General features: G+C 39.2%; 1 protein-coding gene across 1 annotated transcript in view; it reads right to left on the bottom strand.

Moving 5' to 3' along the window:
- Positions 1 to 213: 213 nt before the first annotated feature.
- Positions 214 to 14,403, bottom strand: part of LOC309336429 (interleukin-12 subunit beta-like) — a 29,894-nt gene continuing 15,704 nt past the window's right edge. The window contains exons 2-8 of the mRNA XM_081852158.1: positions 11,649 to 11,730; positions 8,925 to 9,197; positions 7,951 to 8,059; positions 5,859 to 6,046; positions 3,094 to 3,230; positions 1,706 to 1,854; positions 214 to 318 (exon numbers count right to left, since the gene is read on the bottom strand). Of these exons, the coding sequence (XP_081708284.1) occupies positions 246 to 318; positions 1,706 to 1,854; positions 3,094 to 3,230; positions 5,859 to 6,046; positions 7,951 to 8,059; positions 8,925 to 9,197; positions 11,649 to 11,730 (1,011 nt within the window). The 3' untranslated portion in view covers positions 214 to 245. The remainder of the gene's footprint in view (positions 319 to 1,705; positions 1,855 to 3,093; positions 3,231 to 5,858; positions 6,047 to 7,950; positions 8,060 to 8,924; positions 9,198 to 11,648; positions 11,731 to 14,403) is intronic.

Here is a 14,403-nt window from a genome sequence, read left to right as displayed (position 1 = left end):
TATAACATCAGCGTCTCACATTGAATAGAACTGATCTGTAGGAAGCAGAGATGCTGTATGTACTTTTGTAACCCAAGAAAATCTTTAATAAAAACAATTTTTAAAAATAAATGATAAACAACAACAATAATAATTTTATTAATAATAAATTAATAACAATAAATTATATTAATAATATTAATTGGTTTCCACAGCAAATAATAAATAGTACTTCATTAAACACATTTCTTCTGTCAATTTCTGCTTCAGTTCTTCTTACACTCGCATTGCCTAATTTTAATTCCATCTTCATGTATGTCCTGCTTGCCAGATTGCTTTCTGAAAAGTAAAATGAAACATTGAAGACAAATACCATTGTTAAAGCAGCATTCCTACTACATGCAAATTTGATCATTCTGTGTTTTCTCTGCTCATATTATGTTCTTTCTCTTCCCTGGCTTTTAATCTGATACCTTGCAGAGATCGTGAGAATGTTATGGCGGAACTTTCTTAACTGTGCAATCATATATACATTTGCTTATAAGCGGTGTAATGTCATGGGGAGCATGAATACCCTCCCTACTATAAAAAAAGCACATCCAGCTTGGATAGAGGGTTTTTCAAGATAGTATGACACGTTCATTTGTTTCAGAGGCACCCCAATAACTTGCAGAACCAGTTTGACCAACAGATACATTAGTGGGATGAGTACACACAGTCATTGTGCAATGATGGCTGAATTATACCACCTTCAGTGTTCAGAGCAGAAGTGGAGGTGGAGAGAAACTGAAAGTTGAACCATATCCAAAACTCAGAGAAGCTGTGTTGGGATAAGGCTCTCCCAGTACTTCCTTTCCAGAAACAGAGAGATGGCTGCCACCTCCTACTCTGCCTTTCCCTAATTTGAAGGGAGAAAACCACAACAAAGGAGGGGTATTGTCTGCCAATGCTCCAAAAAAGGAAAAACTTCACGTTCAGGGGCTGAATGAAGTCTTCCAGTTTTCTCTATCTTGCTGTTCTCTGCAACTTAACAGAAGTGCTTTTGCCTAATTGCCTTGAATTGTGAAAATGGCTCTTGCTTCCTGCCTGAAGGATGGAGGCATATGTGTGTATAGAAACCTCTGGCTTTTGTGTGACGCAGCCTACTCTCCAAAGGTAGGAATCACATCCATTGCTTGTCCCACTTTTCCTTATGGCCAAGCCCACCACTTGCATGTGGCCCCAGGAAGGGTCTGTAAAAGTTCTTTACTTCTGGTCTAGGATAATAGGGCACTGGAAACTTTAGCCATTTGGAAGGCTTTGAAACAGGAGGACATGGGATAATGATAATGCAGGTGTGGATGCCTAAACCAACTTCCTTCTTACACAAACACCTATACATATCAAAATGGCAAGCCCAAACATGGCCTCAGTGTGGCTCTGTATGTGTTCCCATCATAAATCAGGAGGAATTATCTGCCTTGTCGAAAGAGGCAACATTAAGAGAATAAGTGTAGGGAAGCAGGCTTCTATGGAGCAGACAAGGTTTTGTTACAAGGTTAACTGGACTAAACTTTTGTACACATCTGAGCTTCTCCAGGCCTCATTTAAGTTCAGGTTTCCTTATCAATATAAAGTATATACCACAAGCTTTGAATTAAATGCAGATAAGAGCGCCAAAAATACATCCTTATAACTACCAAAACAACTTCAGTCACTGAAATCAATTGTGTATTCAACCAGATACCTGCAAGGCTCAGACCAGTCGCTCCAAGCTGAATTTCTGTTATAGTGATCCCTGGAACGGATATAAATTGTTCCACGATGGAACAATCTGTTGTGGCAGCTTAAGGAGTTTCCATCTTGAAGCTGCATAGCATTGTCAACCTCACAAATCTGAGAACAAAAGCACAGCCCACTTTAGTGAACTAGAAAGGATCCCCAAAGGAGCAGGCAAACATGTGTGCCTATAGTTTGCAGGCAGGAACTGAACATGGATAGTCAGTGATACAATGTGCCACCAGATTCCTATCCTCCTCCACGCAAACATATACAGTGGTACCTCAGGTTACATACGCTTCAGGTTACATACGCTTCAGGTTACATACTTCGCTAACCCAGAAATAGTGCTTCAGGTTAAGAACTTTGCTTCAGGATGAGAACAGAAATCGTGCAGTGGCGGTGCGGCAGCAGCAGGAGGCCCCATTAGCTAAAGTGGTGCTTCAGGTTAAGAACGGTGCTTTCAGGTTAAGAACGGACCTCCAGAACAAATTAAGTACTTAACCCAAGGTACCACTGTATTTAGTCTACCTGTGGCCTTCCAGATGTTGACGGACTACAACTTCCATCATCTGTGAACATTGACCATGCTGATATGACTGATGGAAGGACCACAGACTCTCCATCCTTGCTATAAACTGAGAATGAGAATAGGTGGTGAGGTTCAGCAGCATAGCATCCCCAATCGCTGCCAGGGGAGGGCTGACAAGCGCTGGGGGTGCATGCCCATGTGGGGGGAATGTGGGGTGTGTGCCAGGGGAGCACACACTGGGGAGGCACTCACCCACTGGAGCCCGCCGCTTCCACATTGCAGCGGGCTCACAGTGTTGGACCACTGTTGCCAGATCCCATTGTTGAAGAAATCAGCAATAAGGGAGGGTGAAATATCTTTAGACTGTGTGCTGTGCTGTGATGCAATGTTCCTCTGAATATACAGCTGTGGATAAACGAAAAAGAAGGAACAGCAACTTCCTTGTTTGTGAGCATCCTAATTGCATCTGGAAGGCAAATTTGCTGGAAGGCAAATAAAAAGTAAGACTGAATGGATCTGGGTGCCTAATACAGCAAGAATGTAAATATGTCTGTGATAGCCTATAAGACCACCAAGTTCATTTATATCCTCATTCTCTCAGTTCCTCAGTTTATAGCTTCAGTTGTTTCATTCCATGATAGAATGTGGGCTGAACATTAAAGTTTGATGGGGAGAGGGGTTATTGGGTTGTTGTTTTTATTTCGATGATGTATTTTGTGGTTTTATATTTTGATTTTGTTCTGTGAACCGCCCTAAGACCTCCAGGTATAGGGCGGTATATAAATTTCAAAAATAATAATAATAAAAGGAAAAACACCAATTACCCAGTCTCTCCGTGGATGCTGAACCATCTTGATTTGGTATGTCAGCCTGTAGTAACTAGCCGGAGTGCTCCAGGTTTTGGGTGGTGTCCAAGTCAATAGACTGTTCTCCATTTGGCACTCAACAGCATCAGGCTTTACTGAAAGAGGTAATGAGATCAGCATAATTTTTAACTGTATAATACTGCTAAAATGATGGGCTTTATGCTTCCACCAGTATCCTTATCATTTATTATTTGGATGAGTTCTGAGGCTCCAGATATGTTAAGGCTGGAGTGTGTGTGCGTGTGCACATACGTGTATTGTATATCTGCTATCTGTTTGCTACCTTGGCCACCAAAGAAGAAGCAACTGAGAAACTCCGAAAATCTGTAAGTGCAAGTATAACCTCTAACAATGCTGTGAAATGGGCAAATGAAATGAGGTCTTGCCTGTTAAAGCCTAGGAATGTATTGCTTAGCAGAAGGACCTGCTATCCAGGGAAAGCTATCTGACTACATCTTGTCCCTTCATTTAAGGTAGCAGTATCATTGGTTCGCCAGAAGCGGCTTAGTCATGCTGGCCACATGACCCGGAAGCTGTACGCCGGCTCCCTCGGCCAATAAAGTGAGATGAGCGCCGCAACCCCAGAGTCGGCCACAACTGGACCTAATGGTCAGGGGTCCCTTTACCTTTATCATTGGTTGACCACCATGCCATTGCACAAAAGCTTCCATTGCTTTTAAGGGCTGCAGGACAAGTGAGGAAATCTATTTGTTTATTTGTTACATTGATATTGTAATAGATCTATGGTGCTAAATGACCTTGCTGTGAGATCTGCACTCCCTCCATGCAGACTGAACGTGCAAATACAGTATGTGAATAAATCATATTTCTTAAAGCTACGAAAGTCTCTGCCATGTCTTCAGTTCTCCAAAGGAGCGCAAACCCTGGATGAGTGCCTGGAAGCCCCTGGAATCTTGCTACCACTCGGAGAGTGGGGACGACACCCAACTTATTTTGTCACAGGTGACCACTGGTAGACTAATGGCAGTGGCTAATGGCAGTCTAGCCTTCCTCATATAGATATTCAATTTGATTTTGACAGTGAAGTCAAGTGACAACACATGGGGAATGTGCTCATCTGCATCCGTCAATGTTCATTCAAGTTCCAGACTTTTCCCAGCTCTGGAATAGGACTATGCAGTAGTGACTGTTTTTAGTGGTCATAGGTGGAAGACAAGGCTTTTGAGCATTGCCTGAGTGCTCCCTCATGAGCTGAGGTCTAGATTTAGTGCATAAATACAAATGTTTCAAAAGGGAATCATAGGAATCAGAAAAACACACCACTATTTTGTTTTTCTAACTGCAGTGATAAAAGACTGTAGCTGGAGAAATGGCCCCTAACTGCTTTAATGAGGAAGATTAACTTACTGTTTTTTTCTTCTCCTTTCTTATGCTAGGCATTATCATAGGAACAGAAGTATAGAATTGGAAATAGGGGGCCATTATGAGATCGCATTCTCACTGATAAACTAGTCTAGAGAATGGACCTAAATTTAGTCTATCACTACTCAATAATCTCTACTGAAATTGTTTCAGGATACTTTAGTCAAGATTTTTAAAATCAAATTTAAAAGTACTTAATTTTACTTAATGGTGGCTTCTGAGTCTTTTATATGTTTTATGTGTTTAATATGTCTGGATTACCAATGTTTTATGGATGTTTTCTTTTCCAGTTAAAAAATGATTTTTATTGTCTAAATTATGCCAATAAAGGCTTAATGAATGAATGTTTGATGCAAACTATATGCATATGCTTGAGGAATTCTCTAACCACACTGTGCACCACTAGCCATCTTACAATTAACTTACAACAATGTAACCATTAGAACAGTATACTAATTAGCAGTAATAATACGGAAGCTATGAATAGCCTACATAATTACGATTGGCAAACCTTTCTTTAGTGATTCATCTATTCCTTTCAAGCTCAAGCGGCAGTGCAGATTAAAAACTACTAATAGGTTACTGAGGTCAAGAATTATTTGTTTTTGCATTTCCTTGTTTCTTTATTGGATTTGGGTGTGCCTTACTCCCTGGCATCTAACAGAGGTAGGGTTTGGCCTCTCAATAATCATTAGAAAAGATCAGAATCACCACACCAAATGACTCAAGTACGTTGTAGAGCAAGTGATGTGCCTGACATTTTATACCCTTTTAACCACTATTACTATATGAGCAAAAGTGAAAGTTTCATAAGGAATCAACTAATGGATTCAGTATGTGAATAAAGGTATGTTAGTAAGCCCTTTCAGATGTAGAAACGATTGCTCAAATTAGGTTGTTTAGCACTCTTTATGTGGAATCACTAAATTTGGTTATCTAATTATTTATTCCCACGTCATTATTTATGGTGGATTGTTCTTATTTCAAAATACTACTAAACCCCCCACCCTGCTTTTTAAATTGATTTGGAAATGAGAGTTCTTTTATCAGGATGCAATTCAATGATGGTTCATGGAAAAACCCATGCTGCCTTCTAGCGCCAAAACACTATGTGCTGCAGATGAAGGATTATATATTGCTGTGGGCTAGATGCAGAGTAAATTAATTGAACTTAGGTCCCATTGAACTCAATACAGCAAGTTAATCATGACAGTGAAGTTCTAATAATTTCGATGGGAACTAAGTTCAAATATGTTGCTCTGGATCCAGCCCAATTTCTTTGACGGTGATTTATTCACCACCACCGCTACCCCCATTCCAAACCTTTTTGCATAACTTACAAATATCTTTGATGAAGAAGTTGTGAGTATGTTCTTCATATTCAAATCCATGGAAAACCTCTAGAGCAATCCCAATTTCTTCGTACTCCTCAGTGGATGGGCAGGGAATTCCTTTTCTGCAGGAAGCAGTGTACATTCCTGCCTCTGGTCCGACGGGCTCATCACAGACTGCATTTCCTGACGTGACTCTGAATTCAAAACAGAGATGGAATTGAATGGGTAGTTCCTCCCAAATTTAGAAAAATGACTTTGTAACTCTATTTCCCAACCTTAGCAGCAATAACACATTAATGCAGGGCAGGTATTCAGAAAATATTTCCTCAGAGGGATAGCCAATTTAATATACGGCAAGAAAGAGTATTCTGGCACTTCAAAAACTAATAGGTCAGATTTATTGCGTCATCAGTTTTCATGGACTAGGGCCTATTTGTATAAAGTATGTCATCATTTAGAAGGAACTACGCTGTGCCAGAAACCAAGATGCTGACTGTCCTCATATCCTTTCAAGGAACACAACTGACAACATCAGCCATACCACCATTAGCTCATTCACCTTCTCATCCTCTAAGAGGAGATATACTGGCAATAGGAAGTTCTTTGTGGGTGGCCGCATCATCTACCATCTGCCAAAAATTTCCATCTTCAATTCAGTGTCTCTATACCACAAATGGGAAGCCTTTGGCCCTCTAAACATTGCTAAACTCCCATTGGTTCTGACAAGCACAGCTCTGACAAGCATGAAGAGTCTGGGGATGATGTGAGTTGTAGCTCAGTGACATCTGGAGGACCAAAGGCACCCCATCCCTGCTCTATGCCCTAAAGCAACATTTGGAGAGCTAGAAGTTTCCCATTCCTGCTGTAAAGAATACATAACTGCATATCTGACATCAGAAATGGCAACTTTCAGAAGCTAGCAAGGAAACCTTTCAATTTCCCAGAACATTCTGGGAGTTTCATTGCTATTCAGCAACAGAAGAGCAATGACATAGAAATTCATAATATCTGGTTTGCCATGTCAATTTCTTTGACTCACAATGTACTAATAATCTATTTTAGGGTGAGCTCCCTTGCTGGTGAAAATGGTCTTCCGCTTGCAGTTTAAATCAAAGTTATTATGAGCTCATTTTGCACCTGTGTCCTCTGCATTCCTTAGACTATGTGCTCATAAAGGCAGCTGCTGTGTTGGTGGCTATAACATGAATGAATTGGGAGAACACCCTCACCTACATCAGAACAGTAATGGGTACACTATATAAATGGCACCTGTATAAAATTAATCATGCTTAGTGTATTTGGTGGAATTTTAGTGTCTTGGAATTGCTTGCTCACATTTTCAGCAGGTTTGATTCTATTAAGTTGGGACTTAATTGGAACCAGGGATTTATCTCTGATTACAGTTGTTAACACAACAAAGCTAGGAAGATACTAGGTTCTGAATAGCCACTGTACATAGTTGAGCTTTGAATTGATATCCCATAGAGATGGTATACCTTGTGTTTTGTAGTCTTTTGGTCCCACTAGTCACAATTCTCTATAGTATACTGAGGCTAAAACTTTGTGTATATGATAGCAGCCTCTAACTCACAAATGTAAATGCTTATTACATAATTAACTTTAAGGCTAGTCTTTAAGGTGCCACAAGGCTCACTGTTTCAGAAAATCATTGCTATTGCAAAATGTTTTTAGCTTACTATCTTCCAATCAAATTAAGTCCCCCCCCCAAAAAAAAAACTTCCTCTAAAGCAATTAGCCATTTGCGATCATTTACCAAATTTATCACTCTCATTGAAATATCTAGGTGAAGAGATTTGGAAATAAAAGGAAGCCCTGTGAGGTTCTAAGCACAACTTCCTAACTCAGAAGTTATTGTAAAATAATATCCTTAGAAGCACCAAGAGCTAGACACTGAAAATGGTATTTTCTCTATCCTATAGATCTATTTAATTAATGGGTGAGTAATTTCACCACATTGGCACTCTCTGCCACAAAAGTGTCACCCTAACCCTCAATAGTACAATAATTTCTTGGGCCTATTCTCTACGAAATCTTGCTTGAAACAATATGGGGGGGGGGGGGGAGAACAGTATCTTACTTAATTGTAAAGTTCAAATTTGAATTCTGTTCGAGTGGTTTCCAAAAGCACTTGAAGTCCCCAGAGTAATTGTTTGCTGTACATTTGAAGTAGGGTCTGTTGCTTTTTTCTAGAATGAAACAAAGAATTAACACATCTAAGAGCAGCAAAACAGACAAAACATTTTAGAGCATGCCATACATACAGTTACACAAAGTATCAAAAGCAGCATTCATTTAAGTGAGATGGGGATGGGAGATGATGGGAAAACACATCCTGGTAGCTACTCATGGCTACTAAATTCATAACCAATTTTCACTGATAAACTGACAGCACCAAAATAAATTTTTAAAGGTACTTTACACAAAAAACCTGAGCCTATCTATCTTTAATTTAGTAAGTTTTTTATCTAAGGGTATTTCTTTCATATGTGCTATTTTCATACAAATTGGCCATGAGACAAAGAGGAAGATTAAATTATTTTTTAAAAAACTGCCTCAAAACTGTAGAAAACTGCTGATTATCCACCTGAATTTTGGTAGGCTTCATCCCCTAAAAAGGGATTACCACAGCTGTCAATTTAATTCAATTCTTCCCCCAATTTTTTAAAACTTATATAAATTTCCTTAAAATTAAGTGTACTGGTAAATATAAAAATCCAAAGGCGCTCAGCACACACACACACCCTCAATCTATTTGCATGTAGTCTAGGGTTGCCATATTTCAGAAAGTGAAAAATCTATACTTCCAACAAGGGCATCCCAAGTGCTCTGAATCAAAGCATGTTGCCTTTTGAAGCACCAAATCAGGATCCAGACTGGATCTTGTGGTTGGAGGACATACCTAGTATCATGCTGCTGAGCTGCCTGTTTAATGATATACAATAGTCAACAATGGCAGAATCATTTTTCTTATTCTTTTTGCACCTTGCTTCTTACATAGCAGTACTGATGGGCGTTCTGTGTATAATTAAAATAGATTGCGCACAGGCTTACCTTTGAAAGGACTGAGAATTGACTCAGCTACTTCACCGTTGTCATTTTTCTTCTTAATATACACAGTACTGTAACTTAATATAGCATCTGTGGTGTTGCTCCTACAAACGTATTTGCCAGCATCTGGGTATCCCCGGATGGTTTTTTCCAAACTCTTGCCATTTCCTTCTAGTTTCATATTTTTCACCCAATAAACCAATGCACTTGGCTCCTTAGATGTATTGCAGGTGAGCGTTATTTTCTCAGGTAGTGCTGTGGCTTCAACAAAGTGCACTGAATATTGCAAAAAGGAAAAGTGGAAAGGAAAGAATGGTGAGCCCAACAGAAAGGTACCGTCCTCCTGGAAAATACTAATAAATCAACTTCATTTTTAGATTTACTGATATAATTGAAAGACTTAAATGAAAACTTAGACCAAAAGAAGCACATACATAGGAAGAGGTGGTTTTCTTTTAAGCCAGTGGTGGCCAAACTTGACCCGCCAGCTGTTTTGGGACTACAATTTCCATCATCCCTGACCACTGGTCCTGTTAGCTAGGGATGATGGGAGTTGTAGTCCAAAAACAGCTGGAGGGCCAAGTTTGGCCATCACTGCTTTAAGCGGTCCATCTGAATCAGTGGATGGAAGGAAGCTACTTCAGAGGAATTTCATGAGGTTGTGCTGATGGGTGTCTAGTTGGATTAGCATATTTCTGACCAATGAGAATACCTTGCATGGATGTCAACCACCATTTTTAGCCCACATTACTTTTCGGAATTAAAAAAACAACAATTGGCAAGGTGTTACGGATAACCAGCTTACTAAATACTGAGGTGCAAAATGTTGTTAAATTACAGCTTGGAAAATGTCCATCTGAATACCCACCCCCTTTGTGGCATACAATTCAAATTCCATGGTTTGTTTGCACATATTGTCTTTACAAAACACAAGTACTGTAAATTACTTTCACAGACACTTAGCTGTAGAATCTTCCACTGCAATGGTGTTCATTCCGTGTGAGGAAACTACTGCTGTATGTCTGGAGAATAAAACAGGATGAGTTTCCACTCTTCCTTGCCACTATACACCTTGGCTCCTGGGAAAAGGCAGCCAGGGTACCTTGATGCTGTGTACATTCCCAAGTCGCAACCCAGAAATCCCCTCTTGCATATTTAAATTTGCAGTCTCCCAGTCATGAGAGGAGACAGCCACTACTTTTCTTCATTTATTTCATCAATCCTCCTCATCTACCTGCTGTAACAAGCAAGGAGTCAAGGTGCACTTCACAGACAGACCACATTTTATTCATCCATTCTGCTACACTGTATTGCTACGGATTGCAAGCTGATGTGTGGTAAAAATCGTCTTAGTACTTGGTGCAGATCAGAACTACATGTCACTTGAGCAAACATGGGTTCCCAACACTGATTTTGCCTAATTATGGGAATTCATACTACCTTAGAAGAGGAGTATCTGGAAATATAGAAATTACAGTGAATGGCATTTTAGGTTTCATTTCTCTGGGAAACAATACGGATTCAAACATGCTGCATTGCAATGCACTAGACTTTTTACGATTATGATAAACACTTAAAATTATTCTGCTCTTTACTTCACTGGCAAACTTTTCAAAAGCTTTTCAAAACTGGCCTTTCATTTGTATACTGCCCTGCGATCTACAGGTATGGGGCAGTATACAAATTTAATAAATGATAAAATAATGAATAATACTTCTAGAAACCAATTTGTCTATTTTGCAGGATGAATAAGCATGAACAAATGTTTATTATACCCTTGATATCTTGTTCAGGTTTTCCCCTCATTTCATTTTGTGTGTGAACTGGCTACTCAGACTCTCTGTGGTTTGCTGCTTGTATAGAGTCCACTATGAGCCTTTCTGTTCTCTGATTGAAATGGACGGACACTTTTGGTTTCACAGAGAACTGTGAATAGAGAATTGAGTAGTTTTGATGCCAGCTCTTACATGAGACTTGCAGAAACTTCCAGAACTGTCTCATATAGTTTTGTAGAAGATAAGCAACTGTACTCCTACTATTTAGGTAAGGTAAACGGCGTTTCCGTGCACTGCTCTGGTTCGCCAGAAGCAGCTTAGTCATGCTGGCCACATGACCCGGAAGCTGTACGCCGGCTCCCTCGGCCAATGAAGCGAGATGAGCGCCGCAACCCCAGAGTCGGTCACAACTGGACCTAATGGTCAGGGGTCCCTTTACCTTTACCTTTACTTATGGCTAGGGTTAGTATATGTATGGAGAGAAGGGTGAGTCTATTTCATTTCCACGTTATGGATCAATTTTGCTCCATTTTTGTATGGACTAAAAAATGCATGTAAATTGTATGCATTCTGTACAAATTTTACATACATTCTCCCCCTAAATCATTTCCCCCTTTGCTTTTCAGTGTAGTTCTCCATGAAATATGCTTTCTGAACACATTTCCCACATAATTTTTTTACACATATTTTTGAACTGAAACTGCACGATAAAACCTGGAGAAGTGAGTAATCAGATGGATAGCTGTGTTGTGGTCTGGGGCTGATGAATCAGCTTGTTTTACACTTCCCAAGGGCAATCTCTGAAGCCTCTTTCCAGAGGTCTTCCAATCTTTAATCACTGGCTGCTGCAGCTGATAAGCCACGATGCAAATCCAGAACACGCCACGGTGCCTTGGATTCTGGTTATACAGTTCAAAAATGCTAGTTCAGCTTGCTGATACAGATTACTCACTATTGTTTATTTCTTCTGTTTTTCCTTCTGAATGAATAATCAGGCCCAGGACAGAAATTAGAATGAGCAAAAGGCATGCCATCTGTGAATGAAAGGAACATAAAAAGTTATATAAGGAAAGGAGTAATAAATGACGGGTTATCGCACTTGTAAAGGACGCGACATAAGTGGCCTAGATATTTGTAAACTATGGCTTGTGAAAATTCATGGCTTTATTTATTTGAGGCATTCCCTCAACTCCATTGACTGACTCAACTGAGCAGAATACCGTTTTTGAATGTAATGCTGAAGGACTGAAGTGCCTACTTATATTGAAACACAAGTGTAAATGAATTTATGCACAAAAATGCACTAGACACAGGCTAAAATTCAGTCTAAAACAAGATGTCTGGGTGATCTGCATAGTGTAAATGAATTTATGCACAAAAATGCACTAGATGTAGGCTTAGGATAAAATTCGGTCTAAAACTGGATGATCTGCATAAAATACACTGATGTGCTAAATAGTATTTTATCCAATTTATCATAAAAATTACTTCTTGTTCAGTTCTGCAAACAGTACTTTGAATAAGTGCTTTAAAATAAAGCTTTTAAAAAGTTGCCTTGTAAGCAGCATCTGAAAATAAAAATAGAAAAATTTATTGATTAATGAAGATGTGTTTTAAAAGACTATTTAGGGAATTTCCAAGACAATGGATAAACCAATTCCGTTTAGGATGCTGCTGGATTAGGGTGCCCATCAGCTTACATTCAAGTGTTTATAGACTGCACATAGAGACTTCTATATTAGCCAAACACATAGCATGGAATTCACAATCACACTAATATAATCATTTCATCAGTGTAAGCATTTTTACTTACTACCAGATGGAACAATCTCTCCTCTCCTCTCCCTCCACACAGTGCTCTTTTTATATAACAAAGTTTAATAATATATCTAACTAACCATTATGTTTTTTACTAGTTACTTAGCTGGAAGAGCGTATGTAGCATAAGTGAAAGCATCTCTAACAAAATCATTATTAAGCTTTTATCTGTTTTGTTAGCCACTTATTTACATAGATAAATAGCCTGTCAGATTGCCTGAGTGTGCCTTCTTGAAGTTACAAAATGTTAAGGAACGTGAGCCACAAACAGCTTCTCAAATGTGTTTCACTGTAACAGTGCAGTAGACCTGAAGTGATTCTGGATCATTTCTATACTTCCCTGATGTATTTAAATCATAAGGCTATCACTGACAGTTTTAATAGCTACATAGAGAAAAATGTATTAGTTTTAAACATTTTGGATACCTCCTGGACCAATATCCTTAAGGTTGTCCTATTACTTTTGCAATATTTTACACTACCAGCATCATCTTGGATGTACCTGTTAATATAGAGTCATAAAGTGCAAGAAAAACAAAATGCATCCTTACCTTTTCAACTGTAACCAGCTGTCATGAAGTGTTGTGTGGCTACTGTGAATCCAAATCTATGAATGAAGCCAAGAGTTGCTTGCCTTTTATATGTTTAAATCCCGAAACCAGATACCTTGCTTAACCACAGTGCCACATAAAAACAAACACGTGGACTCACTTCCTGTTTTAGAAGCAATACAATTTAATTGCTGAAGAAACCACAGAGTAAAAGTTGGGACTCACAAGTAATCACTGAAGAGGAAATTGGATTATTTGATGGACATTTATGCTGTGCACAGGAAATTCCTTTCCTACTTCATTCTCTTGCAGACTTCAAAAACACAATCAGAAGAAACATTAGCGTGACCTCATTGGAAATCCAGAATATATTATGAATAAGAGAAATGGAAAACAGTGAATATACTACTATGCAATAGATAAGGAATTTTCTGGCTCAGGATAAAAGCAAGAGGAAATAAAACTCAAATATAGAATACATTATGTCATTTGCAAATCTTTTTTCCCCCTTTTGCAATCAGAAATTATCTATTGTATCTAGGATAATGTGAAAACATTTAAAGTATGTAACATGTTAATTTCTGAAGAACAATGTGAATGACTAAATGTTGATGTGGCACTATATTTAGCACTGATAATTTGAATACAACTTGTATAAGCACAGAAGGCAAAGCCTTTTCATGGGAAAAGCATAGCTTGAACTTTCCTGGCCATATCTGGTTCTCTGTGCTGACTTATAGGAATAGGAGTCTTTCCCAGCCTTACCTGCAAATGCCAGGGATTGATAACGCCACCCACCTCCCTACATATTGGCATTGCCCTTGAGGTAAGTGGGCACATGATTCATCAGACCAACCCTTCCATTAGGTAGAGTGACGTATGTGCCTCAGGTAGCAGGTCCTGGGAGCAGAAGCAAGCAGCTGGAGAGAGCTCTCTGTGTGTGCCATGTAGGCTGCCCTACATCCTTCAAGTTCTCCTGCTACCTCCTGTCCCATTACCAGTGAACTATAGTTCCGCTAGCAGTCCAGTTGACTTCTGTACATGGAATTGGGGGAACAGGGGAGTGCTTTCACTTTCAGCAGCAACATATTTTGTCTCAGCCCTGGCTGGACTACTGGTGAATCACTGTCTTGTGGCTACACATAATGAGGAAAATAATGGTTTGCTTCAGCCATAAATAGCTGATAATGTGCAACAATATGACCTGAGAGGAACAGGGAAGTAAAGATTTAATCATGAAATAAGATTATTATTTTTAAAGAGTTACATCATGGGTCATAGCACAGCAAGCCAGTGATCCCCAAGGGGGTGTAAATTTGGTAAGAAAGACATGAAGCC

The sequence above is a fragment of the Podarcis erhardii genome (assembly GCF_964252035.2).
Source record: "Podarcis erhardii genome assembly, chromosome: 2".
Lineage (NCBI taxonomy): Eukaryota > Metazoa > Chordata > Lepidosauria > Squamata > Lacertidae > Podarcis > Podarcis erhardii.
This window is presented reverse-complemented; position numbering and strand designations above follow the sequence as displayed.